Here is a 27,683-nt window from a genome sequence, read left to right as displayed (position 1 = left end):
TTATCAACCCACAAAATACCATAATCTAGAGCTGCCAAGTTTAAAAAAAAAAGCATAAAAGGCTATCTATCATGTTGGCAGCCATGACAGCAGATTGCCAGCTTGTTCATGTTTTTGTGCCAACTTCACATCGATGTGCTCTCAAAACAAATACGCATATCGTGTATCGTATGCTGTACACAAATTCGTGCGCCTAGTTCATCCATCTTCTTTAATGTGCTCTATTTGCATCTAATAAACCACTGTTTCCTACTGGGATCCTTGAGGATTTGTCCAGGACTATATTTAGCTTGTATTTAGACCCCCTAGTCCCGTCCGGAGCCGGTTGTGATCGCAACAATGGAAGTAGAACGCGTTGCATCGGACTCTGAAAACGTGGCGGCGGACGAAAAACAAGTCGACGTAGGAGCCGGGGACTCGGCTGCCTCGCAACCGGAGAAGTTACGTCGCAAGGGCAAGAAATACGCGCGTAGTAACAGCAAGGAAGCTGCTGCGCCCGTTACTGCTCCGTTGCCGAAATATCGCAGCTGGAAGAACAGCCGTCGACCGCGGAACGGACATGGCAGAGGGCTCCCCAAGAAAGGTAGGAGACATATCTCGGCATAAAAATAGTTTTAACCATCAATATGTGAGTGAAAACGTATCGAATGTTCTAGAAAGGCGGTACAGTGTGAATACAGGTGCATTTTCGTTGTATTTACACAACTTTTCGTGTATTACGCAGCCGGCTTAGCAAAACGGCAATATTTTGGTGGCTATGTTATGTAGGTATATTTGCATGTAGGCTATAGGTAATAGGTTGCGGCATCCGTGAAGGTCACAATCGCTTATGCGCAGTTTCTAAAAGAAATGGGTTCTTTTTGATGTCGATTTACGGTAGGTCGCTAGGTAATCATCAAATCGCACTATGATAGTTGAATGACTCGTTACGTAATCGACCGCTTGTAAACAACTTTCGATGTACAAGGCTATTTTGGGCTTGTTTTGTTCTAACTACTGATGTTATATTGATTATACTAAATCAACAAAGTAATTAGCAGTAAACGCGTCTGGTTTAACTTTTCATACTTAGACCAATATTTTATTTAGGTACTTAATATGCCTATGACTTTACGGAAGTTTCGGCTTTAAAAATTCTGTGGGAACTCTTTTATTTTTTTCGGGATAAAAAGTACTGCTATATCCTTCGCCGGGATGCATATCTCACGCACCAGCACGCAGCTAACTCCGTAATAAATCTCGATAAAATCAGTTTAACAGATGGACCGCGAAAAGATAACAGACAGACAGACACACTTTCGCATTTATAATATAAATTATGGATTTACTTAAATTGTACCAGAAACTTAAAAGCTAAAGCACACATTAAATTTTGTAATAATAAGATAATATACTTTATTAAGGAAACATCGAAAATCTGAGCCTTGACTCATTAAATTAAATACAAAATGCATAATATAATCATAAATCTGTATATTTAGTTTTGCATAGTTGTTTTCTTAATAAAAATTCATGTTAATGCTGGTTTACATTATTCCATTGACTGGCTCGATGCAGTTGATTCCACTGCTGGTCTAGCTACAAACTACTCTTGATTAGATCACTGGACTAGAACCCTACTGAGATAATGTAATAGCCTCGATAGCTCAACGGTTGAAGAGCGGACTGAAAACTGAAAGGTCGCCGGTTCAAACCCCACCTGTTGCACTATCGTACCTACTCTTAGCACAAACTTTACGCTTAGTTGGAGGGTAAACGGGAGTATTAGTCAGCATAATAGACTTGGCTAATATTCTTTTTTTTAATTAAAAAAAATAAAATTTAAATGTCTGTTCTCTAACTACATAGTGTTGGTACACCCGCAGGCGCTGTTATTATTTTGTTATTTTTAATATATATTTTTACTGTCTTTGTTAAAAATGTTTTCCTAATTTTTAGGGTTCCCTAGCCACAAATGGCAAAAAACGGAACCCTTATAGATTAGTATGTCTGTCTGTCTGTCTGTCTGTCTGTCTGTCTGTCTGTCTGTCTGTCTGTCTGTCTGTCTGTCTGTCTGTCTGTCTGTCTGTCTGTCTGTCTGTCTGTCTGTCTGTCTGTCTGTCTGTCTGTCTGTCTGTCTGTCTGTCTGTCTGTCTGTCTGTCTGTCTGTCTGTCTGTCTGTCTGTCAGTCCGTCCGTCCGTCCGTCCGTCCGTATGTCATAGCCACTTTTTTCCGAAACTATAAGAACTATACTGTTGTTGATAAGTACATGTATTCTGTGAACCGCATTAAGATTTTCACACAAAAATAAAAATAAAACAATAGATTTTGGGGGTCCCCATACTTAGAACTGAAACTCAAAATTTTTTTTTCATCAAACCCATACGTGTGGGGTATCTATGAATAGATCTTCAAAAATGATATTGAGGTTTCTTATATCATTTTTTTCTAAACTGAATAGTTTGCGCGAGAGACACTTCCAAAGTGGTAAAATATGTACCCCACCCCCTGTAACTTCTAACATAAGAGAATGATAAAACTAAAAAAAATATATGATGTTCATTTCCATGCAAACTTCCAACGAAAATTGGTTTGAACGAGATCTAGTAAGTAGTTTTTTTTAATATGTCATAAAAAATAAAATGTGTTTAAATTTTCAAAGTAAGATAACTATACCAAGTGGGGTACCATATGAAAGGGCTTTACCTGTATATTCTAAAACAGATTTTTAATTATTTTTATTCATAACAATTTTTGATTTATCGTGCAAAATGACGGAAAAAATACCCGAGTACGGAACCCTCGGTGCGCGAGTCCGACTCGCGCTTGGCCGGTTTTTAATCACCAGGCTATCACCTCCCACTAGGCTATCAAAAAATTGTTATCTGCAAATTTTATTTTACCTACATATTATTTCGTACAAAATGTTTGTTTTTTTATTGATAAAACCTACTTATCAATCTTATGCATTGAAAACATAGATAACAATTTTGTATGATAAATTTTTATTGAAATGTTAATGTTGTGTAAATGAGCACAGACAGATACACATGTCAAACTTATAACACCCCTCTTTTTGGGTCGGGGGTTAAAAATTGACCTGATAGATGTTACATCCGAAAAAGTGGGGGTCTTTTTTTGCTATTGTATCGAGTGGGATGTCAAATGAAAGATATTCTGAGTTCATAAACATAAATAACAACTAGCTGATGCCCGCGACTTCGTTCGCGTGGATGTAGGTTTTTTAAAATTCCCGTGGGAACTCTTTGATTTTCCGGGATAAAAAGTAGCCTATGTGCTAATCCAGGGTATAATCTATCTCCATTCTAAATTTCAGCCCAATCCGTCCAGTAGTTTTTGCGTGAAGGAGTAACAAACATACACACACACACACACATACAAACTTTCTCCTTTATAATATTAGTGTGATGTTGAAATACATGGAGCAGAAAAACAATTAAGTTATCTATCACTATCTATCAGCAGTTCGCAGGTAGTAGTCAGGTTTTAGTACTGCTTAACTTTTTTTAAAAAAAAAAAAAAGAATATTAGCCATGTTAATGACTAATATTCCCCTTTCCTCTCCAACTAAGCGTCAGGCTTGTGCTAGAAGTAGGTACGACAATAGTGCAGTTGAGGATCTAAGGAGGCTTTTTTTGTTTTGATATTTCTAGGCCATCTGCAATCAGTCATTTATGTAGGCAATTTAACTTTATCTAGTCTTAATAAATTCAAAATTTAAAAACCCCCGACACAAAACCCTCTAAAAAGTAAATAACTTTCAAACAGCTGAACTGATTTTCTTGGATTATAGCTAAGAACACTCTCCATCAAGCCACCTTTCAAACATAAAATACTAAATTAAAATCGGTTCATTAGTTTAGAGAAGCTACGATGCCACAGACAGATACACACGTCAAACTTATAACACCCCTCTTTTCGGGTCAGGGGTTTAAAACCATTTTGTTGAAAACATTAATTGAAACTACCATATTTATTGTGGAACTGTCATAGACCGTGTAAACATTAGTGAATAGGTATTTGTTGCTGAAAGTCTGGCAAGGTCACTGGTCAAGGTTACCGTTGTTTTGAAGTCTCGCTTGTCAGTAGGGTTGTCAGCTTACTGTTTGTGTTAATGGCTAGGGCTGTTCCAGTGTTTAAAGAGACCTTCATGTTGACTTGAATTTGCATCTTTTATTAACCCCCGACCCAAAAAGAGGGGTGTTATAAGTTTGACGTGTGTATCTGTGTGTCTGTGTATCTGTGTATCTATCTGTGGCATCGTAGCTCCTAAACTATTAAACCGATTTTAATTTAGGTTTTTTTGTTTGAAAGGTGGCTTGATCGAGAGTGTTCTTAACTATAATCCAAGAAAATCGGTTCAGCCGTTTGAAAGTTATCAGCTCTTTTCTAGTTATTACTGTAACCTTCATTTGTCGGGGGTGTTATAAATTTTTAATTTACACTTGTAGTACAGTAGAATCTCACTAATCCGGCACTATTAAAAACCAGAGGGTGCCTTGGAATCCCTAAAATAAAAACTATTAAATAAAACCGGTCAAGTCCGAGTCAGATTCGCGCACCGAGGGTTCCGTACTCGGGCGATTTGTCCCGCATTTGGCACGATAAATCAAAAACTGTTATGCATAAAAATAGATAAAATTTGTTTTAGAATGTACAGGTAAAGCCCTTTCATATGTTACCCTACTTAGTATAGTTATCTTACTTTGAAAATTGAAACAAATTTTTTTTTGTGATGTAACCACAAATTCACGATTTTCGGATTTTTTCCTTCACTTGTGCTATAAGACGTACCTACCTGCCGAATTTCATGATTCTAGGTCAACGGGAAGTATACCCTGTTGGTTTTTCTTGACAGACGGATAGACAGACAACAAGTGATCCTAAAAGGGTTCCGTTTTTCCTTTTGAGGTAACTGAACCCTAAAAATCACCAGCATCAGTTTTCCTTTCCACTTTTAATAGAGCTGGGTACCTTCAAGAATGAATAGGCATCTTCTAGGCAAGCGCGCTCCATCTTAGGCTGCATCATCACTTGCCAGCAGGTCTGATTGAAGCCAAGCGCTAGTCCTACCTATACCTAAAAAAAAACAGGATCCCAAAAATTGTAAACAAGTTTGAATAGTGAATTATAGTTTCCTGAATAGATTAATTAACAGTTCCTTATCAGAATCTCAAGGTAAATGCTGTCTCTAAAGTCTAAAATCTTTCATCATCATCATCATCAGCCTGTGGACGTCCACTGCTGGACATAGGCCTTCCCTAAAGAGCGCCACCACACCCGGTCCTCAGCTTTCCTCATCCAGCCACTTCCCGCCAGCCGCTTTATATCGTCGGTCCATCGTGCTGGAGGGCGTCCCACACTACGTTTGCTTAAACGCGGTCTCCACTCAAGGACTTTCCGGCTCCAACGGCCATCGCCTCTACGACAGGCATGGCCTACCCACTGCCACTTCAGCTTGCTAATAGTTTGGGCTATGTCAGTGACCTTGGTTCTCCTGCGGACCTCCTCATTTTGGATCTTATCCCTCAGGGAAACTCCTAACATAGACCTCTCCATAGCTCGCTGAGCAACTTTGAATTTGTGGACAAGGCCGTTTGTCAGTGTCCACGTTTCAGCACCATAGGTGAGGACGGGAAGGACACACTGGTCTAAAATCTGTGACTCTGGAATATTAATGCTTTTTACTATCAAAACATATGATGCTTAAAGAACCGGTCAAGTGTGAGTTGGATTAGCACACTTAAAGGTTCCCTACCATCGTACAAGATATACCTAGCACTTAACCTAGCCTTACGTAGAATACTGAAATTGATGACGGACTGCGCATTTCATGAACCCATTTTTTTTTTTGGTGAAATGACCAAGAATTCATAGTTTTCGGATTTTTTCCTTTACATGTGCTATAATACCAAATTTCATGATTCTAGGTCAACGAAAAGTCCCCTATAGGTTTTCTGGACAGACACGTCAGACGGACAGACAGACAGACAACAAAGTGATCCTATAAGGATTCCTTTTTTCCTTTAGAGGTACGGAACCCAAAAATGAGAAGGAATTATGAAAAATTTAATACTTTATTTTATTTTTTGAAATGAAATTTGGAATGGAGATAGATAATATCCTGGATTAGCACATAGGCTACTTTTTATCCCGGAAAATTAAAGAGTTCCCACGGGATTTTGAAAAACCTAAATCCACGCGGGCGAAGTCGCGGGCATCGGCTAGTCCTTCATAAACATTACTGTTTCACAGAAGGAGAGCTCAAGCCCTAGTAATCACGCTAATTGTCGAAAAGCTAATAATATTTACTCACTATGTATTTACATAGGTAGGTATATATATGTAGTTTGTTTTCGTCGCGCCTATTCGCTCATGGCCGAATTGCGCACTTGTTTTTGTTATCTAAAGCCCGTTTACCAGTGTAAGCTATGCTATTATTCTAATGGCACGGCTTTATTATTGGGACTCTACTAATGATTGGAGTTCGGGCTTTTTTACGGTAGTTCTTCATTCGGTAAATCCACTGGCCAGACAATTCGGGTTAATCGAATGTTTTGTGTTCGGCGAATTTTTAGGGTTCTGTACCTCAAAAGGAAAAACGGAACCCTTATAGGATCACTTTGTTGTCTGTCTGTTTGTCTGTCAAGGAAACCTATAGGGTACTTCCCGTTGACCTAGAATCATGAAATTTGGCAGGTACGTAGATCTTATAGCACAAATAAAGGAATAAATCCGAAAACCGTGAATTTGTGGTTACAACATAAAAAAAAATTAAAATGGGTTTTAAATTTTCAAAGTAAGATAACTAACTATACTAAGTGGGGTATCATATGAAAGAGCTTTACTTGTATATTCTAAAACAGGTTTTTATTTATTTTTGTGTATAATAGTTTTTGATTGATCGGAAAAAATACCCGAGTACGGAACCCTCAGTGTTTGGGTCTGACTCGCACTTGGCCGGTTTTTTTATTATAACTTTGGCAAATCAACAATCCAGCACATCCGACATTCTGTGAATATTGTAAGGCGAAAGTTTTTGAATATATGTGTGTGTATGTTTGTTACTCTTTCCCGCAAAAACTAGTGGACTGATTTGGCTGAAATTTGGAATGTAATCCGTTCGTAATGTATCCCGGAAAATCAAAAGGTTCCTACGGGATTTATAAAAAACCGATATCGACGTCCTAAATCGTAGTGAGGTCTCTCGGTTTGATTATGAATCGACGATATGCCAAATATTAGGCTATGGTGACGTAAAATAATAGGAAAATAAAATAGGGCTACATTAGGGGTACCTGTAAGGGGTCAAATGTACATTTGATGCCTGCCAGTGACGTCGACGCCTCGACGTTTTTAACCCCCGACCCAAAAAGAGGGGTGTTATAAGTTTGACGTGTGTATCTGTGTATGTGTCTGTGGCATCGTAGCTCCTAAACTAACGAACCGATGTTTGATTTTTTTTTTTTTGTTCGAAAGGTGGCTTGATCGAGTGTTCTTAGCTATAATCCATGAAAATCGGTTCAGCCGTTTGAAAGTTATCAGCTCTTTTCTAGTTACTGTAACCTTCACTTGTCGGGGGTGTTATAAATTTTTAATTTACACTTGTCTATACATAAAACACAATTATATTCAACTTTTCGTAATTCACGCCAAACCGACAATTGTCTAAAAATATCCGTCTTCCATGTTTTATTAACCCCCGACCCAAAAAGAGGGGAGTTATAAGTTTGACGTGTGTATCTGTGTGTCTGTGTATCTGTGTATCTGTGTATCTGTCTGTGGCATCGTAGCGCCTAAACGAATGAACCGATTTTAATTTACTTTTTTTTTTTTGATTGAAAGGTGGCTTGATCGAGTGTTCTTAGCTATAATCCAAAAAAATTGGTTCAGCCGTTTAAGAGTTATCAGCTCTTTTCTAGTTTTCTTGTAGAAAAGAAGGTTAGATAACCGTTAGGTTCATAATATTATGTCAATTGACAAATGTCAAGCTGTCAAGATGGACGTTGCCTAGATACATGTAATCATTTATTTGAAAATGATGTTTTGAAAAACTCAAATACTTTGTCGGGGGTGTTATAAATTTTTACACTTATTCTTCGCTGACTATTTCACTCGATTTGTAAGACTGTAAATACATTACAAAGTCTTTTATCAGTAAATAAGCCCTGAAAATACCTAAGGCCACGTACCTACTTAGTTATCAATGACTCAGTTGCTATTATTGCGGATAGCTATTATGTATTAGTTTGTAAATAAAGTGTATTTTTAACCCTCTACCCAAAAAGAGGGGTGTTATAAGTTTGACGTGTGTATCTGTGTATCTGTCTGTGGCATCGTAGCTCCTAAACTAACGAACCGATTTTTTTTTTGTTTGAAAGGTGGCTTGATCGAGAGTATTCTTAGCTATAATCCAAGAAAATCGGTTCAGCCGTTTGAAAGTTATCAGCTCTTGTCTAGTTACTGTAACCTTCACTTGTCGGGGGTGTCATAAATTTTTAATTTAGACTTGTAATATGTAGATTTGTAGGTAATATTTATAACTGCTTCATTGGTCTAGCGTTTAGTATGGACTGCAGATGACGAGGCCCTGGGTTCGGTTCCCGGGTCCGTAAAACAGTTAGGTATAGGAATTTTCTGTAAACAAGATAAAGTTGAAAACTAAAACCCGACTGAGATCGTCTTAATAAACCCTGAAATATTATAGTAAAATTGTTTTTCTGTCCCTTGGTATATTTTAATGTTGTAGTACATTTACATTCATGAACTCAGAATTTTTTTCCTCTTTCATTTGACATCCCACTTGATACAATAGCAAAAAAAAAAAATTTTGGAGACCCCCACTTTTTGCCATGTAACATCCGTTAAGTTATTTTTTTTCGTATAAAGTGTGGCATATGTCACCCGGAGCTTTACGATGAATCGATTGACACCTCATTCATCAAAATCGGCCCAGTAGTTTAGGCGCTATGGTGGAACACACAGAATCTGGATACAAACATACATACCCATATACATACATACATACCCTCCCACATACATTCATACATACCCACCCACATACATACATACCCACCCACATACATACATACCCACATACATACATACATACATATGTAAGAGTAGGAGAACTAGCTCCAATAAAACATACATAGACTGCTAAAATCATAACCCTTCCTTTTGGCTTTGCCGCAGTCGGGTAAAAAATTCTCAGTAGTAGTCCGGAGTTAGGAAGTTGGCGGTGTTGCACTCCCGTGCCTCGGAGAGCACGAAAAGCCGTCGGTCATGTGACTGATTTCTCTCCGGTCGTGTTGGATTTCCTTCCCATCGGGCTATGAGAGTGAGGGAATAGAGAGTGCACCTGTGTTTGCGCACACATTTGTGCACTATAATATCTCCCGCGCAGTTTGCTAATCTCTATAGAAATTGGCCACATTGGCCGAAATTCGGTCGGCAGGACATTATTTTTATTATTTTGTTCTGTGAATTTATTATTTTTAACCCCCGACCCAAAAAGAGGGGTGTTATAAGTTTGACGTGTGTATCTGTGTATCTGTCTGTGGCATCGTAGCACCTAAACGAATGAACCGATTTTAATTTAGTTTTTTTTGTATGAAAGTTATCAGCTTTTTTCTAGTTACTGTAACCTTGACTTGTCGGGGGTGTTATAAATTTTTAATTTACACTTGTCTTCATTATTCACGGTAATTTCACTGGTGATTTTTCACGGAAAGTGATTTTTAAATTTTCACAGTTATAATGATTTGCTACATTAATTTTAACTTGGAATTAATGATGGTCAAAACGCTGCAGGATAAATCAAAAACTATTGTGCATAAAAATAAATAAAAATCTGTTTTAGAATGTACAGATAAAGCCCTTTCACGTGATACCACACTTGGTATAGTTATCTTACTTTGAAAATTTAATCACATTTTATTTTTTTTCATTTTTTTTAAATGATGTTACCACTAATTTACGGTTTTCGGATTTATTCCTTTACTTATGCTAGACCTATCTACCCGCCTTTCGTGATTCTAGGTCAACGGGAAGTACCATATAGGTTTTCTTGGCAGACACAACGGACGGACGGACGGACAGACAGACAACGAAGTGATCCTATAACGGTTCCGTTTTTCCTTTTGAGGTACGGAACCCTAAAAACGATAGGATACTCGTGCTCAGTAGTGCGCCAGCGATTGGTTGACGATTATCTATACTAATAAATAAAATTGGAGTGTCTGTCTGTAATTTCGAAATAACTACCGCATATTAAGGTCATATGGTTATTTGAATGATACTATAACTGAATCACATGTTTTTAAAATTTTTGTCTGTCTGTCTGTCTGTTTGAAAAGGCTAATCTTGGGAACGGCTGAACCGATTTTGACGGGATTTTCACAGACAAGTAGAGAATTGACCAGGGAGTAACATAGGCTGTTTTTCTACCTATGTACACCGAAATCTCCGAGATTTCTGAACCGATTTGCGTCATTTCTTTTTTAATCGATAGAGGAACTTTGCGACATTGTTTCATAAAAAATTTGGAGTCCAACTCCTCAATCCTGATGCTGCAGGGGATCTGACCAATCCACGCGGGCGAAGCTGCGGGCATCAGCTAGTCTTCATATAAACTATGTTTTGCAGGCGGCGCCGGTGGTAAAGGAGTGTGGGGTGTACCAGGGTCGGAGCTCCTCGAGGAGTATGTGGAAGACGCCAATGACCCCAACTACGACTCGGAAGCGGTTACCAACGGCGACGTGGAGTTCAAACAGGTCATCGTGGAGGCCGACCCGGAGGAGATCGTGGTAAGGTTTATGATGTCCTGTCCTACCGCATGCAGTACTTTAGTGGTTCCGTACCTCAAAAGGAAAAACGGAACCCTTTTTTTTTCTTTTTTTTTTCTTTAAATCTGGCTTTACTCTGATTAGCCAATGTCAAGTTTGTGATATTTTCAAGTTATTGAATTTATACAAGTATGGACTCCGTCTGCGCCGGCGCCCGCCGACATACGCGCGGCGCCCCTTTAGAGCGCTTCCCAGTCAGCTCCACCACCAACAAAAACACCAACTAACACAAAAACCAGCCACTCTTAACAAAAAAAAAAAACACTCCAAACAAGCACAACACGCGCGCCAGCAAACGCCATCACAGACGAAGTCCGTGGTAAGGTTTATGATGTCCTAGTACCGCATGCAGTACTTTAGTGGTTCCGTACCTCAAAAGGAAAAACGGAACCCTTATAGGGTCACTTTGTTGTCTGTCTGTTTCAATCTGTCAAAAAAAAAACCAGCTAACAAACGTCTCTGACACCACGTCAGAGGTAGCAGCCGCCTCTTGTATAAGTAACAAGAGTTTAAAAATAAATCTATACATATAATAAAATTGTAGAAAAGTGGTGTCTGTACAATGGAAATATAAAAAAAAAGTAGCAGGGGTTGTTATTATATCGATGCCGAACCCGAAATTGTAATTAATTTTTTTTGTCTGTTTGTCTGTTTGTCTGTGTGTTTGTGCACGCTAATATCAGAAACGGCTTATTCGATTTAGATACGGTTTTCACTAATATATTGTAGTAAGCTTCACTTAACATTTAGTGTTTATTTCATGTCGATCGGTTCATAAATAAAAAAGTTATGTCAATTTAAAGAATCACGGCGAACATTTTTAACGTACATGCTGCCCGAAAAGTCACTATTCCACGCGAACGAAGTCGCGGGCACAGCTAGTAAAAAATAAAAATCTGTCTGTCTGTCTGTGCGTCTGTCGTGTCTCTCAAGTTAACCTATAGGGTACTCCCCGTTGACCTAGAATCATGAAATTTGGTAGATAGGTAGGTCTTATAGAATAAGTGAAGGACTAAATCCGAGAACCGTGAATTTGCGGTTATATCACAAACACAATAATTATAACATTTTAGTAGTTATATTATATTAGTAACTACTTCATTTAAAAAAAAATTTAGATATAAGTTAGCCCTTGACTGCAATCTCACCTGGTGGTAAGTGATGATGCAGTCTAAGATGGAAGCAGGCTAGCCTGGAAGGGGTATGGCAGTTTTTATTAAACCCATACCCCTTTGGTTTCTACACGGCATCGTACCGGAACGCTAAATCGCTTGACACACGGCTTTGCCACTAGTTACCAACTAGTCATGGCCGAAGTCTCCCACCAGACCAGACCAATTTAGTATAACACTAGCCGATGCCCGCGACTTCGCCCGCGTGCATTTAGGTTTTCGAAATCCCGTGGGAACTCTTTGATTTTCCAGGATAAAAAGTAGCCTATGTGCTAATCCAGGATATTATCTCTCTCCTTTCCAAATTTCAGCCAAATCCGTCTAGTGGTTTTTGCGTGAAGGAGTAACGAACATACACATACTTTCGCCTTTATAATATTAGTGTGAAGTGTGATTAGTGTGATAGTAGTGATATTAGTAGTACTAGGTAGTATATACCTGACCTAGTGCAACCTTTAGCCTGGCATGCTTCCAAGTTACGATGTTTTAGTACTCATTAGCTCACCTATTGTGGGTGTATATTATGTTACATAACCTATGTAAACAAACATTGCGCCATAACAGCATAGCGCAAGAGCCCGGGACCGCCAGATGTTACTGTTTCTAAAATAATCACACTAATATTATAAAGGGGAAAGTTTGTATGTGTGTGTGTGTGTGTGTGTGTGTTTGTTACTCCTTCACGCAAAAACTACGGGACGGATTGGGCTGAAATTTAGAATGGAGATAGATTATACCCTGGATTAGCACATAGGCTACTTTTTATCCCGGAAAATCAAAGAGTTCCCACGGGAATTTTAAAAAACCTACATCAAACTTATATCATACATAGTAGAGACTATATCCACGGAAAGAAGTTAGTATAGGGCTCTCTCTGTTACGTAATCCCATACAAAGACAAAAACTCAGTGGGCGTTAACTATCTTGAGTGGCCAACCAATCGCAAACGAAATTTTTCGAATTGAATTTCAAATGTTTTTTTGTTTTTGAAATCATTTTTGAATTGAATTTAGAATGTTTTTTGAAAATTTGTTTGATTGGTAAGCCATTGAAAATGGTTAACGCCCACTGAGCTTGTTGTCTTTATCATCTATATGAGACTAGCTGACGCCCGCGACTTCGTCCGCGTGGATTTAGGTTTTTCTAAATCCCGTGGGAACTCTTTGATTTTCCGGGATAAAAAGTAGCCTATGTGCTAATCCAGGATAATATCTATCTCCATTCCAAATTTCAGCCAAATCCGTCCTGTAGTTTTTGCGTGAAGGAGTAACAAACATACACACACACACACACATACAAACTTTTGCCTTTATAATATTAGTGTGATTACGTAACAGAGAGAGCCCTATACTAACTTCTTTCCGTGGATAGAGTATAGTGTTAACGTACGCATATCTGCTAGCCAGGGCCAATGTCCCAATTACAGGTATCAGCTGCTAAAGGTACGGTTGGCCTCAGAATTCGAGTAGCAATTCCGTGAAACTATTGCATTAAAATACCTGTCGCACTTATGACCTCTTGCTATAAACACGCCACACACACCTAACGCATGTGCATAACCGTGCCACGCGAATATGATCATTAACGTGCTAAACGACTTAGGGCCTCTGACTGTACCTACGTGAAAACATGCATTGGGCTAGCGTGGCAGATTGTGGCCTGAACCTTTCTCATGTTAGAGGAGAACCGTGCTCATTAGTGGGCCGGCACTGTGTTGGATTATTTCGTGTAGCGACAGAACGGTTACTGTGTCAAATCTGACATCTCACGTTGCGACACTGTTACATAAAAATTGAGAGGGTTAGCGCGCGGTTACATTGGCATAAGCTTAAGCGGACATGATTATTTTATAAATTACTAGACTAGATGATACCCGCGACGTCCGCGTGGATTTAGGTTTTCGAAAATCCTCTGCTTTTCGGGACAGAAAAAGTTGCCTATGTTAATTTCCGGGACGCGAGCTACCTCTGTACCAAAATTCATGTAAATCGGTTAAACGGCCCATCCGTCTTTGAGAATGCCAAGGGAATTTTTCGATTTTCCGGGATAAAAAGTAGCCTATGTCCGTCCCTGAGATGTAAGCTAACTCTGTACCCATCAGAATCTGTTAAACTGTTTGGCCGCGAAAATGTAGCAGGCAGACAGACAGACCGACAGATTGACAGACAGACAGACACACTGGCATTTATATATTAGTAAGAACTAGCGACCGCCCCGGCTTCGCACGGGTGCAATGTAGATACTACGTAATGCAGTGTCACAAACTACATATATACAATTATTTCGTTACATTTATTTCAAGAATAATATAGCATTTTCGATGAAAGCTCCAGTCGTCTTGATTTATTTCGACATAATGAACAATTATCGTCGTATTTCAACAAATTAACACAAAACAATATTAAATTATACGTTTAAACCGTCCTCTTGATCTATTGATCTTGATCTATAAATAAATAAATAAATAAATATTGATGAAAACCGCATTCAAATCCGTGGCGTGGTTTAAAAGATCTACGCGTACAGAGGGACAGACGGCGAGAAGCGACTTTGTTTTTAACCCCCGACCCAAAAAGAGGGGTGCTATAAGTTTGACGTGTGTATCTGTGTATCTGTCTGTGGCATCCTAGCCCCTCTAAACTAATGAACCGATTTTTTTTTTTTTGTTTAAAAGGTGGCTTATCGAGAGTGTTCTTAGCTACAATCCAAGAAAATCGGTTCAGCCGTTTGAAAGTTATCAGCTCTTTTCTAGTTATTACTGTAACCATCACTGGTCGGGGGTGTTATAAATTTTTAATTTACACTTGTATACTATGTAGAGATTACAATAACCGCTTCAGCTCATGACAATGTGTTCGCTTATAATAGTAAAGTTCAATGACCCCGTGACACAGATACATGTAGCTCGTCAAAGATACGAAATAAAAACTTCGTACGGCTCACAAAAATCGGTCAAGTGCGAGCCGGACTCGCACACTACGGGTTCTGTACCATCGGACAAGAAATAACACTTTTTAAGGTTCCGTACCTCAAAAGGAAAAACGGAACTCTTATAGGATCACTTTGTTGTCTGTCTGTCTGTCTGTCTCTGTGCCTGTCTGTCTGTCTGTCTGTCAGTCTGTCGTGTCTGTCAAGAAAACCTATAGGGTGCTCCCTGTTGACCTAGAATCATGAAATTTGGGAGTTAGGTAGATCTTATAGCACAAGTAAAGGAATAAATCCGAAAACCGTGAATTTGTGGTTACATCATTAAAAAAAAATTAAAATGTGTTTAAATTTTCAAAGTAAGATTTATACCAAGTGGGGTATCATCTGAAAGGGCTTTACCTGTACATTCTAAAACAGATTTTTATTTATTTTTATGCATAATATTTTTTGATTTATCGTGCAAAATGTTGGAAAAAATACCTGAAGTACGGAACTCTCAGTGCGCGAGTCTGACTCGCACTTGGCCGGTTTTTTTTTAATTTTCATGGCGGCCGTTATGAATTTTTTATTATTTGTTGTTATAGTGGCAATAGAAATACTCATTCTGTGAAAATTTCTAATCTCCACCATAAAATAAAAATAAGTAAAAATCTGTTTTAGAATGTACAGGTAAAGCCCTTTCATATGATACTCCGCTTGATATGGCTATCTTACTTGAAAATTGAAAATACTTAAAAAAAACCTTTTGTACGATGTTACGGAACCCTATGTGTGCGAGTCCGGCTCAGACTTGGCCGGCTTTTTTCGTTTGAAACAAGACAAGTACCTGTTAAATCAAGCATTCCACTTTGTTTTCAATCCGTAGTGTACTTTACAAATGCATTGTTCGTTGATTTCATAGTCAATGACCTGGGACCCTACTTGGTTGCATGTAACCAACATTGATCATTTACCTCACGTACTTTTGCGTCGGCTAAATGGCATGGACATGAAACAAGCCAAAATGAAGTCTTTTTTTTTTTTAATTCACTATAGGCAAGCGCTTGACCACAATCACACCTGATGGAAAGTGATGATGTGGTCTAAGATGGGACGCGTTTACCTAGAAGGTGCCTATTCAGTCTTGTTTTAAAGATACCCGGATTGTAATTGGTAGGAAACACAGATCGCGGGAGAGTATTCCAAACCTTAGCCATGCGTATGAGGAATGATGACGCAAAACGTTTCGTGCGTGTAGATGTAATGTCGACGACATAAGGATGGAAACTCGCCCGACGTCTTGCGGTTCGGTGGTAAGTCAAGGAGTTACGACAGAAACATTTTAGGGTTCATCTCAAAATGGAAAAAAGGAACCCTTACAGGGTCACCTCGTTGTCTATCTGTCTGTCAGTCGTAACCGGCCAAGTGCGAGTCAGACTCTCGCGCCGAGGGTTCCGTATTCGGGTATTTTTTCCGACATTTTGCATGATAAATCAAAAACTATTAAGCATAAAAATAAATACAAATCTGTTTTAGAATGTACAGGTAAAAACCCTTTCATATGATACCCCACTTGGTATAGTTAACCTACTTTGAAAATTGAAAATATGTACTAATTTTATTTTTTCACTAGCGACCCGCCCCGGCTTCGCACGGGTGGACATTTATTTTTTCTATTTTCCGGGATAAAATATAGCCTATACGGATTCGGAAGAATCCCTCTAAGTAATGGTAAAAGAAATTTTGAAATCGGTCCAGTAGTTTTTGAGCCTATTCAATACAAACATACAAAAATACAAAGGTTTCCTCTTTATAATAATAGTATAGATGAGCACATTCTAATTTTCTTTTGTGATATAACCACAAATTCACGGTTTTCGGATTTTTTCCTTTACTTGTGCTATATAAGACTACCTACCTGCCTTTCATGATTCTAGGTCAACGGGAAGTACCCTATAGGTTTTCTTGACAGTTTTCAATTTTCAAAATAAGATATCTATACCAAGTGAGTATCATATGAAAGGGCTTTACCTGTAAATTCTAAAACTGATTTTTATTTAATTTTATGCATAATAATAGTTTTTGATTTATCGTGCAGAATGTCGAAATATACCCGAGTACGGAGCCCTCAGTGCGCGAGTCTGACTCGCACTTGGCCGGTTTTTATATCACACTAATATTAGAAAGGCGAAAGTGTTTATGTATGTATGTATGTGTGTGTGTATGTTTGTTAGTCATTCACGCAAAAACTACTGGACGTATTTGGCTGAAATATAGAATGGAGATAGATCATGCCCTCGATTAGAAGATGGGCTTCTTTTTGTCCCGGAAAATTAAAGAGTCCCTACAGGATTTTTTAGAAACCTAATATCCACGCGAACAAAATCGCGGGCATCAGTTAGTTTGGATTCTTTTTCTAGTGTCTAACCATAAAATTTTGACATCGTCTGTGTTGGTGTTGGCTGGCGGGCGTGCTCTGCCTTTTTGGAGTGGTTTTTTTTTGTTAAAACTGACTGGAAAGCGCTCTAAGGGGGTGCCGTGCGTGTGTCGGCGAGCGCCGGCACAGACGGGGTCCATACTTGTATAGTTTAACTAACTTGTTACAAATAACTACAAACTTGACATTGGCTAATCTTTGTAAAAGCCAGACGAGAGAGAAAAAAAAAAGAAAACCATATAATTTCCTTGTTCCAGCGTAAGTCAGAACCTGTGATCCTGGAGTACTTCGAGCATGGCGACACCAACGCCGCGGCGGAAGACTTCCTAGAGTTCCTAACGTCAATGAGGAGTCATGTGGTAAGTGATATTTTTAACCCCCGACCCAAAAAGAGGGGTGTTATAAGTTTGACGCGTGTATCTGTGTGTCTGTGTATCTGTCTGTGGCATCGTAGCGCCTAAACTAATGAACCGATTTTAATTTAGTTTTTTTTGTTTGAAAGGTGGCTTGATCGAGAGTGTTCTTAGCTATAATCCAAAAAAATTGGTTCAGCCGTTTAAGAGTTATCAGCTCTTTTCTAGTTTTTTGTAGAAAAGAAGGTTAGATAACCGTTAGGTTCATAATATTATGTCAATTGACAAATGTCAAGCTGTCAAGATCGACGTTGCCTAGATACATGATTATTTATTTGAAAATGATGTTTTGGAAAACTCAGATACTTTGGACTAGTTACTGTAACCTTGACTTGTCGGGGGTGTTATATATTTTTAATTTACACTTGTACTACTTCATGTGATCCTAGTACTTACCCAACTCTTGTGCCGAGAAACTCAATCTTTCTTTGAGCGGAAAGTAAGATAGTCGCCAAACAGAACATCTGTTTTAAGGCCACCATTTTGAGGTTTCTGTATCTCCAGAAAAAAGGAACCCTTATAGCATCACTTTTGTGTCTCTGGGATCGATACCCGGTTGAACTAGAATCATGAAATTCGGCAGGTAATAAATGTCTTATAGCACAAGTAAAGGGAAAATTCCGAAAACCGTGAATTTGTGGTCACATCACAATAGTGTTATGTCTCGTACGATTGTATGGGACCGTTCGTGTGCGTGCCAAATATTCAAACCCGCAAACATTTCACACTATCCACCACACCTATTCAACACACCTAGGTTACATGGTAGAGATTGCTCTGAGCAATAAGGCCGCCTTTGCATACAATTGTTTTCTCTTAGCTGTTTCAAAGCATTTCACACTATCCACTACACCTATTCAACACACCTAGGTTACATGGTAGAGATTGTTCTGAGCAATAAGGCCGCCTTTGCATACAATTGTTTTCTCTTAGCTGTTTCAAAGCATTTCACACTATCCACTACACCTATTCAACAAACCTAGGTTACATGGTAGAGATTGCTCTGAGCAATAAGGCCGCCTTTGCATACAATTGTTTTTAGTTTCTTTGTTTTCTCTTAGCTGTTTCATGTTTTGTGTGCAATAAAGTTTTCTATCTATCTATCTATCATCCATACTTTCATACTAATCCATACTAATATTATTATAAATGCGAAAGTGTGTCTGTCCGTCTGCTACCTTTTCACGGCCCAAGAGTTTAACCGATTCTGATGAAATTTGATACAGGGTTAGCTTATATCCCGGGGACGGACCTAGGCTACTTTTTATCCCGGAAAATCAAAGAGTTCCCACGGGATTCTAAAGACCCATCTGCTTAACCGATTTGTATATTTGGTACCGAGGTAGTTTCCGTCCCTGTAATTGACATAGGCAACTTTTTATCCCGGAAAGTCTAACAGTTCCCACGGGATCTTTAAAAACCTAAATCCACGCGGACGGAATCGCGGGCATTCTCTAGTATTACCTATATTTTATTCTTAATCAATGTGATTTCTTACAGATTTGTGAAACGATAGTAGAAATAGCGTTGGACCACAAGCCTTCTCACTGTGAAATGGCGTCCGTTCTCATATCGGATCTGTACGGAAGAGTGTTCTCCGCTAAAGACATTGGCTATGGTAAGAAATCTATTGAGAGATAATACTCTTGTGACTTCATAATAGCCTGGTATAGTACCACATTTATAAGTTACTTCGATGTACCTGCGCAGAAACGCCTCGGTCTAGCATCAAGCTCCGGCCCTCGTTTTTCTACCACAGTTTTAATTGTAACCAAGGCACATATTGTAAATACAGCCCAAGTAATACAAGTGATAATATGTAGCGGTATTTTTATTTATCAGTTATCTATCATACGCTGCATGGCTGCTACATATTCTGGAAAATCAAGACATAATACATACATCAAGACCGAGGCGTTTCGGTCTTGATGATCTGAAGTGAATTGGTTGAATGCGCTGCCCGGGGTTCGTCCAGGCCAGCAAGATATTTTGAATCGTTCCGAATTCAAATTGTGTTCTCTAAGTGACAGCTGCAAAGTGTGTTGCTTTCTTCGCAGCTGCCGGTCTTAAAAGAGGCTGCATGCCTCTACAGTTCTATGCAGAGATTTTACAACAAAACTTCTCTTTGCTACCAGCGTTCGAGAGGTTACTGGAGAAGCTTCCGGACTTAGTTTTGGACACGCCCGATGCGGCCGTCCTCTTGTCCAACTTCATCGCGCGCTGTGTGGCGGACGATTGTTTGCCGCCCAAGTTTGTTCAGATTCAAGTGGACCGGGGACAGGAGCTCAACACGCATGCCAGGTGACACACCCATGACAAACCCATACCGAACCCATGATTCACCCATACCACACCCATGACTCACTCATGGCATACCCATGACTCACCTATACCAAACCTATGACTCACCCATGCCACACCCATGACTCACTCATGGCACACCCATGACACACCCATGACTCACCCATACCACACCTGTGACTCGACCATACCACACCCATAACTCACCCATGCGACTCACCTATATCACACCTATGACTCACCAATGCCACACCCGTGACTCACTCATTGCACACCCATGACACACCCATGACTCACCCATAGCACACCTGTGACTCGACCATACCACACCCATAACTCACCCATGCCACACTCATGGCACACCCATGACTCACCCATACTACACTCATGACACCATGCCTGCTATACGCCCAATACTAACCTAATGTCCTATCTAGCTTGCCAAAACATCAAACTCTGTTAAATATTAATGATGATTGGAAAAAAAAATGGTCCTAAATGTAATGAACAGAACTTAATATGTTCGCCAGATACACATTACACACGACACATGACACGTCCATGCGTTTGCCAGGTGACATACCATACCCACTACACACCCACCACACACTCATGACACACCCACGATACACCCACCTTTCTTATGACACACCTATGACAGTGCCGGCTCGTTTGAAAGATAGACAATGGCAATAACAGCACCTTAAGGGCCCCCGAGACGATCAATCGCGATTGTCAATGTTTACGTGATTGATGCTCATTGTCAATGCCAAATGATCGTTTATCAAGAGAATTGAAGCAATTGTCAATTGCAACTACGGTATTGAAGGACATTGATGGAAATTTAGATTGATGGCAATTGACGCGCTGTGCATTGACGCTCAATGACAGCAAATGTCAATCGTTTTTATAATCATCCGGCTCTGTTTTTAAAGAGTTCTTGGTAAATGTTCATTAGTGAAGCGATATCTTAGTTTTTGGACCAATGTCTAGTTTTTTTCGTTTTTTGTGGGTAGAAACTGCAAGAAAATACTATATCTGCGTTCGAAGTCATATTTCGAGCGACTTGACTTTCTTCATTGCAGTTCAATATCAGACTAAAGCAAGCGCAAATGATACACCTTCATTTGGAGCTTCAATCGCCCATCATTTGAAATCTTCAATCACGTAAGCAAATGATCGTTTCGGACATCCTTTACGACAGTAAGACCCGATTTCACCACACTCTCTTTGTTAATTTAACATCAAATCAAATGGTTTAACAGGCTGTTAATAGAAATCAGTGTACACCACGCACTAATAAGGCATTAACTTCCTTAACATTTAATCACAGGTACAGAGGTCCGTTAACTAAGAATTACGCACTATTAATCCAGTGTTTCTTTTTCAATATCTCGCTCATGCCAGACCCACAAAATACAGACCTCAAACAAAGGTGTTATAATAATACAGGGTGTGTTTGTTACAGACAAGCCATACACAGGGCGGAGACGTTACTGTCTATGAAACAAGGACTAGTGAGACTGGACAACATATGGGGAGTTGGCGGCGGGGTCCGGTATGATTTATATTTTATACCATACTTTTAATCCATACTTCCATACTTAATATTATATAAGCGAAAGTGTGTCTGTCTGTCTGTCTGCTACGTTTTTACAGTCCAACCGCTGAACCGATTTTAATGAAATTTGGTACAGACTTGGCGTGCATCCTGGGCAAGGACATAGTAGGCTACTTTTTATTCCAGAAAATCGAAGAGTTCCTACAGGATTTAAAAAAAAACAAAATTCTGCGGGCGAAGCCGCGGGCATCCTCTAGTTTTACATAATTTTAAAGGTGAAGACGAATAAACAAAAAGAAACATTAGAAACTAGCAGATACCCGGAATGTGCTACTACGCTAACAAAAATTTGCCTAATGCATTGTTTTAGTGGTCTGAAACCGTATTCGCATTATTGCCTTTCTTTGAGGCACATCGGTTACATGTTTTCAAAGTCTTTAATGTACATAGAATAAAATTTTTGTTGTGTTTTATGTATTAGGATAATCCATACTTCCATCAATACTATAAATATTATAAATGCGAAAGTGTGTATGTCTGTCTGTCTGCTAACTTTTCATGGCCCAACAGTTTAACCGATTTTGATGAAATTTGGTACAGAATTAGCTTACATTCCGGGGAAGAACAAAAGAAAATCAAATAATTCCACCAGGATTCTTAAAGGCCCATGGGTGTTTTTTTAAAAAGAATATTAGCCATGCTAATCATGACTAATACTCCCCTTTCCCCTCCAATTAAGTGCCAGGAGTGGGTACGACAATAGTGCAACGGGTGGGGTTTGAACCGCCGACCTTTCGGAATTCAGTCCGCTCCTCAACCGTTGAGCTATCGAGGCTCTGTTTAACCGTTTTATATGAAATTTGGTTCAGAGGTAGCTTGCATTCTGGAAACTGACATAGACAACTTTTTATCCCAAAAAATCAGAGTTCCTACGGGATTTTTAAAAACCTACTAGCCGATGCCCGCGACTTCGCCCGCGTGAATGTAGGCTTTTTGAAATCCTGTGGGAACTCTTTTATTTTCCGGGATAAAAAGTAGCCTATGTGCTAATCCAGGATATTATCTATCTCCATTCTGAATTTCAGCCAAATCCGTCCAGTGGTTTTTGCGTGAAGGAGTAACAAACACACACACACACGCACGCACGCACGCACGCACGCACGCACACACACACACACACACACACACACACACACACACACACACACACACACGTGTGTGATATCCACGCGGATGAATTCGCGAGCATAATCTAGTGACATATTTTGCTTCTCCTCAGGCCAGTAAAATCCCTCATCAGACAAATCCAGCTGCTACTCAAAGAGTACCTGACTTCCGGAGACCTGGCCGAAGCCATGCGCTGCGTCAGGGAGCTGGAGGTGCCACATTTCCACCACGAGCTGGTTTACGAGGTAAATTGACTTAACCGGGAATCAAACCTGTGAGCCTCAATAGCTCAACCGGTAAAGGAGTGGACTGAAAACCGAAAGGTCGACGGTTCAAACCCCGCCCGTTGCACTATTGTCGTACCTACTCCTAGCGCAAGCCTGACGCTTAGTTGGAGAGGAAAGGGGAATATTAGTCATTTAACATGGCTAATATTCTTTAAAAAAAAAAAAAAAACGTGGGACTGTGCAAAAGATATCAAGATGTTGGGAAGCAGAAACTTCAAAGGCATAAGTCACATTGCTACTAGATAGCAAGTTTATTTCCGAAATAGTCAGCAAGGTACCAGGGCAGGAGACCTTCCAAAGAAGTTTGTCGGACAAAGAAAATCCCTCATTAGACAAATCCGAGTACCTGACTTCCGGAGACCTGACCTTCATTTTTAACCCCCGACCCAAACAGAGGGGTGTTATAAGTTTGACGTGTGTATCTGTGTATCTATGTATCTGTGTATCTGTCTGTGGCATCGTAGCTCCTAAACTAATGAACCGATTTTAATTTTGTTTTTTTTTTGTTTGAAAGGTGGCTTGATCGAGAGTGTTCTAAGCTATAATCCAAGAAAATCGGTTCAGCCGTTTGAAAGTTATTCAGCTCTTTTCTAGTCACTGTAATCTTCACTTGTCGGGGGTGTTATAAATTTTTAATTTACACTTGTTGCGAGTGCCTAGTTTGAACCCTGAGCAGGCGAAGGATTCTATAATCACGAGCGTAGCCAGTGATTCTAAGTTAAGTTTTTTTGACACTTTTTCTCACTGAGTGAGCCAAAACGATTTTTGCTCACTGGTTTTAGACAGCAAAGGCGCCCTTTTTAACACCAGACCCAAAAAGAGGGGTGTTAAAAGTTTGACGTGTGTATCCGTGTATCTGTCTGTAGCATCCTAGCTCCTAAACGAATGAACCGATTTTAATTTAGTTTTTTTTTGTTTGTTTGAAAGGTGGCTTGATCGAGAGTGTTCTTAGCTATAATCCAAGAAAATCGGTTCAGCCGTTTGAAAATTATCAGCTTATCTTATCTTTTCTAGTTTTCTTATAGAGGTTTTTGTGTCGGGGGTTTTTTAAATTTTGAGTTATTGAGCTAGTGAGGTGGATAATAATATCATCATCATCATCATCATCAGCCTGTGGACGTCCACTGTTGCACGTAGGCCTTCCCTATAGAGCGCCACCACACTCCGGTCCTCAGCCTTCCTCATCCAGCCACTTCCCGCCAGCCGCTTTATATCGTCGGTCCATCGTGCTGGAGGGCGTCCCACACTACGTTTGCTTATAATAATATAAGAAGGTTAATTATTTGTCCAACAGACAGTATTATTTGTCCAACAGACAGTATTATTTGTCCAACAGACAGTATTTTTTGTCCAACAGACAGTATTATTAGCGGTGGAAGCCATCAACTCCAGCGTAGAGGAACAGCTGTGTACGTTCCTGGCTGAGCTTCGTAGGTGCGTCATCGTCACACCTGATCAGATGGACCGGGTGAGTTTGTACTCGTTTTCCTTTTTGATGATCTCTCCCTTTTTTTTTTTTTTTTTTTCGAGGGGGAAATCTTCATAAGATACCCACTCGGGTTATGTGGGATTTGTACCCACTAAAACCCCCTCGGTGGCCCTCCTCAGCACATATTGAGAGGCTCCGGGAACTCTGACGAACGTGCATGCGTGATGATCTCTCCCTGGCACAGTGGTAAGCGCTGTGGTCTTATTAGTGGAAGGTACCGGGTTCGATTCCTGGCAGGGAGCTTATTGCAAAGATTCCCTTAATTCGGGGTGAAAACAACCCAAACTGAACTTGTGTAAGTTGATTTGTAAACTTATAGGGGACTAGGGTTCCAAATGCGCCTTTCAAACGCCTTTGTAAAGAGCGCACAGACACACAGAGAGACCGATAAAAAAAAATTAGAAAATCACAAAAATTAGAAAACAATGTACGTTGCAAAAAGAATATATCACTACGTTGGTACGTTGAGTGTTAACTTAACCATAGATACTAGTTGACAGGCAACGAGAGCGGTGAAGTCACGTGACGACGTTCCAGTTCACGTTACACTTGTTTTTTAAAAGAACAAAAGTAAATTTTTTATTGGTTTCTGTATTAAGTACCAAAACCACACTGGTTAGTAATTATTTTTATTTGGTTAAATATTTTATTTGGTTTCTCATTTGTCCCCACATCAATTTCTATATTGTCCCCTCTTATTATAATAAATATTTTTCTGCCGTAAAAAGTTTCATTTTGTTCTGTATCGTTGAAAATTCGAGTCTAGCGAACTGGATTATTTTGAAATCAGGTTGGGAAACTTTGTAATTTTTTGATTTATTTTCAGGGCTTCCTCCGAGTTCTAGAAGACATGTCAGACATAGTTTTGGACGTGCCGTTAGCGTATATAATGTTGGATCGCTTCGTGGAGCGATGCCAATCGCGCATCCAACTGGGGGCCAATGTGCTCGAGCGTATGCCCACTAGGTGAGTGACCTCACTGACAATTTCTAATTAAAAATATGTGTTTCCCCAAATTATGTTGTCTTCTATATAAATAATAAATAAATAAAAGTTTATTCAGCTCAATAAATAATAATACAATTCATACACATTATCAACTAAACTTAAAACTAGAAAATACTAAGACCAATATTGTGTTTGTGAGCTAAGAGGGCTCTGCTTCAGCATAATGCTACAGTATTTGACTACCGCGACTATATGATGTTGGGTCTATTTCTTGAGCGTGTGATTATATTATGAGTGACCCACAAACAGTTTCTCATATGTCCCCCATAACGTTATATCGCTTCGTGAAGTGATGTCAGTCGCGCATCCGACTGGGGGCCAATGTGCTCGAGAATCTGCCCACTATGTAACTAACTGAACTTGACAGTTTCTAATTTGTCCCCAAATTATGCTTTGTCCTCCATATAATGTATAATAGCATTGTTGAACGATGCAATCGCACTTCCAACTGGGGGCCAACGTGCTCGAGCGCGCATTCCTACTAGGTGTGTGACCCGTGGACACTTTCATGTATCCCCAAATTAACCTCAGTTCTATTTGAGCAATGCTAGTCGCGCATGCAACTGGGACCATCGCAACAATCAAGCAACAGTCACATGTACAACCTTAAGCTCCAGGGCACAGACATCTGCAGACTGTGTCATCGGAGTTTGTCGAGACTCCGATGCTCATAGTCTGCTTTTTCCCCGCTCTAATGCATAAACGTAGCATCCACCTAGGGAAACATCGCATACCCTGAGGATGCTACTTGAATTCCAGTCAGAAAAGTGCTGCTGTATACAGGCGGCTACATGTTTTGACGAGGAAATATCACGCGGAGGCGATCACAATGGATCGGAGACGGCCGCAGTGGTATACGTGAACCTGCATAGCCCCAAAGCAGAAGAAGAAGAAGAACGCTCAAGCACGAGCAGAAAATAAGTGCCAAAGTGTATGTAATAGCATGGACGGCATTTATTGTCCACAGGACAAGTTTAGATGTTGTCCCCAATATCATTTCTATTTTATCCCCACATTTACGAAATAGCCCCAAATGAATTTCTGTTTTGTCCCCAGGGGGCGCAAACGTTTCGTGTCCGAGGGCGACGGCGGGGCGATCAAAGACCACGCGCTCAAACTGCGCGAATAGACGCGTACTTGCGACAAGGCACTATGTATACATGCAGTCAGGTAACGAGAACTTTGACCTTGAACTTGCGCAGTGGGTGATTTATCGATCAATTTGGTGGTAAGAAGTGACTGACGGCGGATGTCTGTGCCGCCGCGCAATTGGTTCTTCAATCATACTTCAACTTCTCGCGCTATAAAAAGCGGCTAACCATAAAGAGTAGTTTTGAGCTATCGTCTAAAAACATGGAAATTTAGAAAAAAACCGATACTCATTTCAAAAAAGTTTGCTACGTAGTAGGTCTAAAACTAATTAAAACCTATAAGCCTTAAAAATTTGCATTCTATTTTAAAAACATCAGTTTTTTTTAAATCGCCACGTTTGTTTCGCGATAACTCCAAAACTACTTTTTCAATTAACTGTTTAAAAAAAGCCGGCAGCATCTAAGCTGCCGCGTGGTTGGTCCACTAGTCAACCTTTCGCTTCACACGTAGGAAAGTACCCATACACAGACATCCCTTCCGCCATCGCTAAGAGTTCTTTTTACCTGAAGGCATCCGTAACAGATTATAATACAGATTTTTTTGTTAGATTTAGACTTTAATAATATAGTGATGCAGCATCGTAATGAGACTATGTATTTTAAAAAGGATTATCAATGTATTTTACTTTTTTTTAAATTTTCATGCTATACTCTAACCACGGAAAGAAGTTAGTATAGCGCTCTCTCTGTTACGTAATCCCATACAAATGATAGAGACAAATATCTCAGTGAGCGCTAACAGTTTTGAGACACCAACCAATCACAAACGAAACTATGTTTTCGAATGTTTTGGGAAACATTTATTTGTTTAGAACTCTTTATTGCACACACAAACATGCACATACATATACAGAAAACACAGAGGAAAGTATACATGAGTATGCAAAGGCGGCCTTATTGCTAAAGCAACCTCTTACAAGCGACCTTTGGTGAAAGAATTGA

At 39.6% G+C, this 27,683-nt stretch overlaps 1 protein-coding gene across 1 annotated transcript; it reads left to right on the top strand.

Annotated features, from left to right (window-relative positions):
- The first annotated feature begins 105 nt into the window (after positions 1-105).
- LOC123878353 (programmed cell death protein 4) lies at positions 106-26,954 on the top strand. Its single transcript, XM_045925544.1, has 10 exons — positions 106-583; positions 10,649-10,809; positions 17,622-17,723; positions 19,278-19,395; positions 19,913-20,078; positions 21,547-21,636; positions 22,919-23,051; positions 24,451-24,561; positions 25,409-25,548; positions 26,647-26,954. The coding sequence occupies exons 1-10, from the start codon at positions 340-342 to the stop codon at positions 26,717-26,719; spliced, it is 1,338 nt and encodes a 445-aa protein (XP_045781500.1). The 5' UTR covers positions 106-339; the 3' UTR covers positions 26,720-26,954.
- Positions 26,955-27,683: the final 729 nt, after the last annotated feature.

The sequence above is a fragment of the Maniola jurtina genome, chromosome 26, assembly GCF_905333055.1.
Source record: "Maniola jurtina chromosome 26, ilManJurt1.1, whole genome shotgun sequence".
Lineage (NCBI taxonomy): Eukaryota > Metazoa > Arthropoda > Insecta > Lepidoptera > Nymphalidae > Maniola > Maniola jurtina.
Note: the sequence above shows the minus strand (reverse complement) of the source record. Positions and strands in the feature narration are given on the sequence as shown.

Coding starts and splice junctions, on each gene's coding strand:
- LOC123878353 (XM_045925544.1), top strand. CDS start 340: ATGGAAGTAGAACGCGTTGCATCGGACTCTGAAAACGTGGCGGCGGAC. Junction 19,396..19,912: donor CGCTAAAGACATTGGCTATG/GTAAGAAATCTA, acceptor CTTTGCTACCAG/CGTTCGAGAGGTTACTGGAG. Junction 21,637..22,918: donor GGAGTTGGCGGCGGGGTCCG/GTATGATTTATA, acceptor GCTTCTCCTCAG/GCCAGTAAAATCCCTCATCA.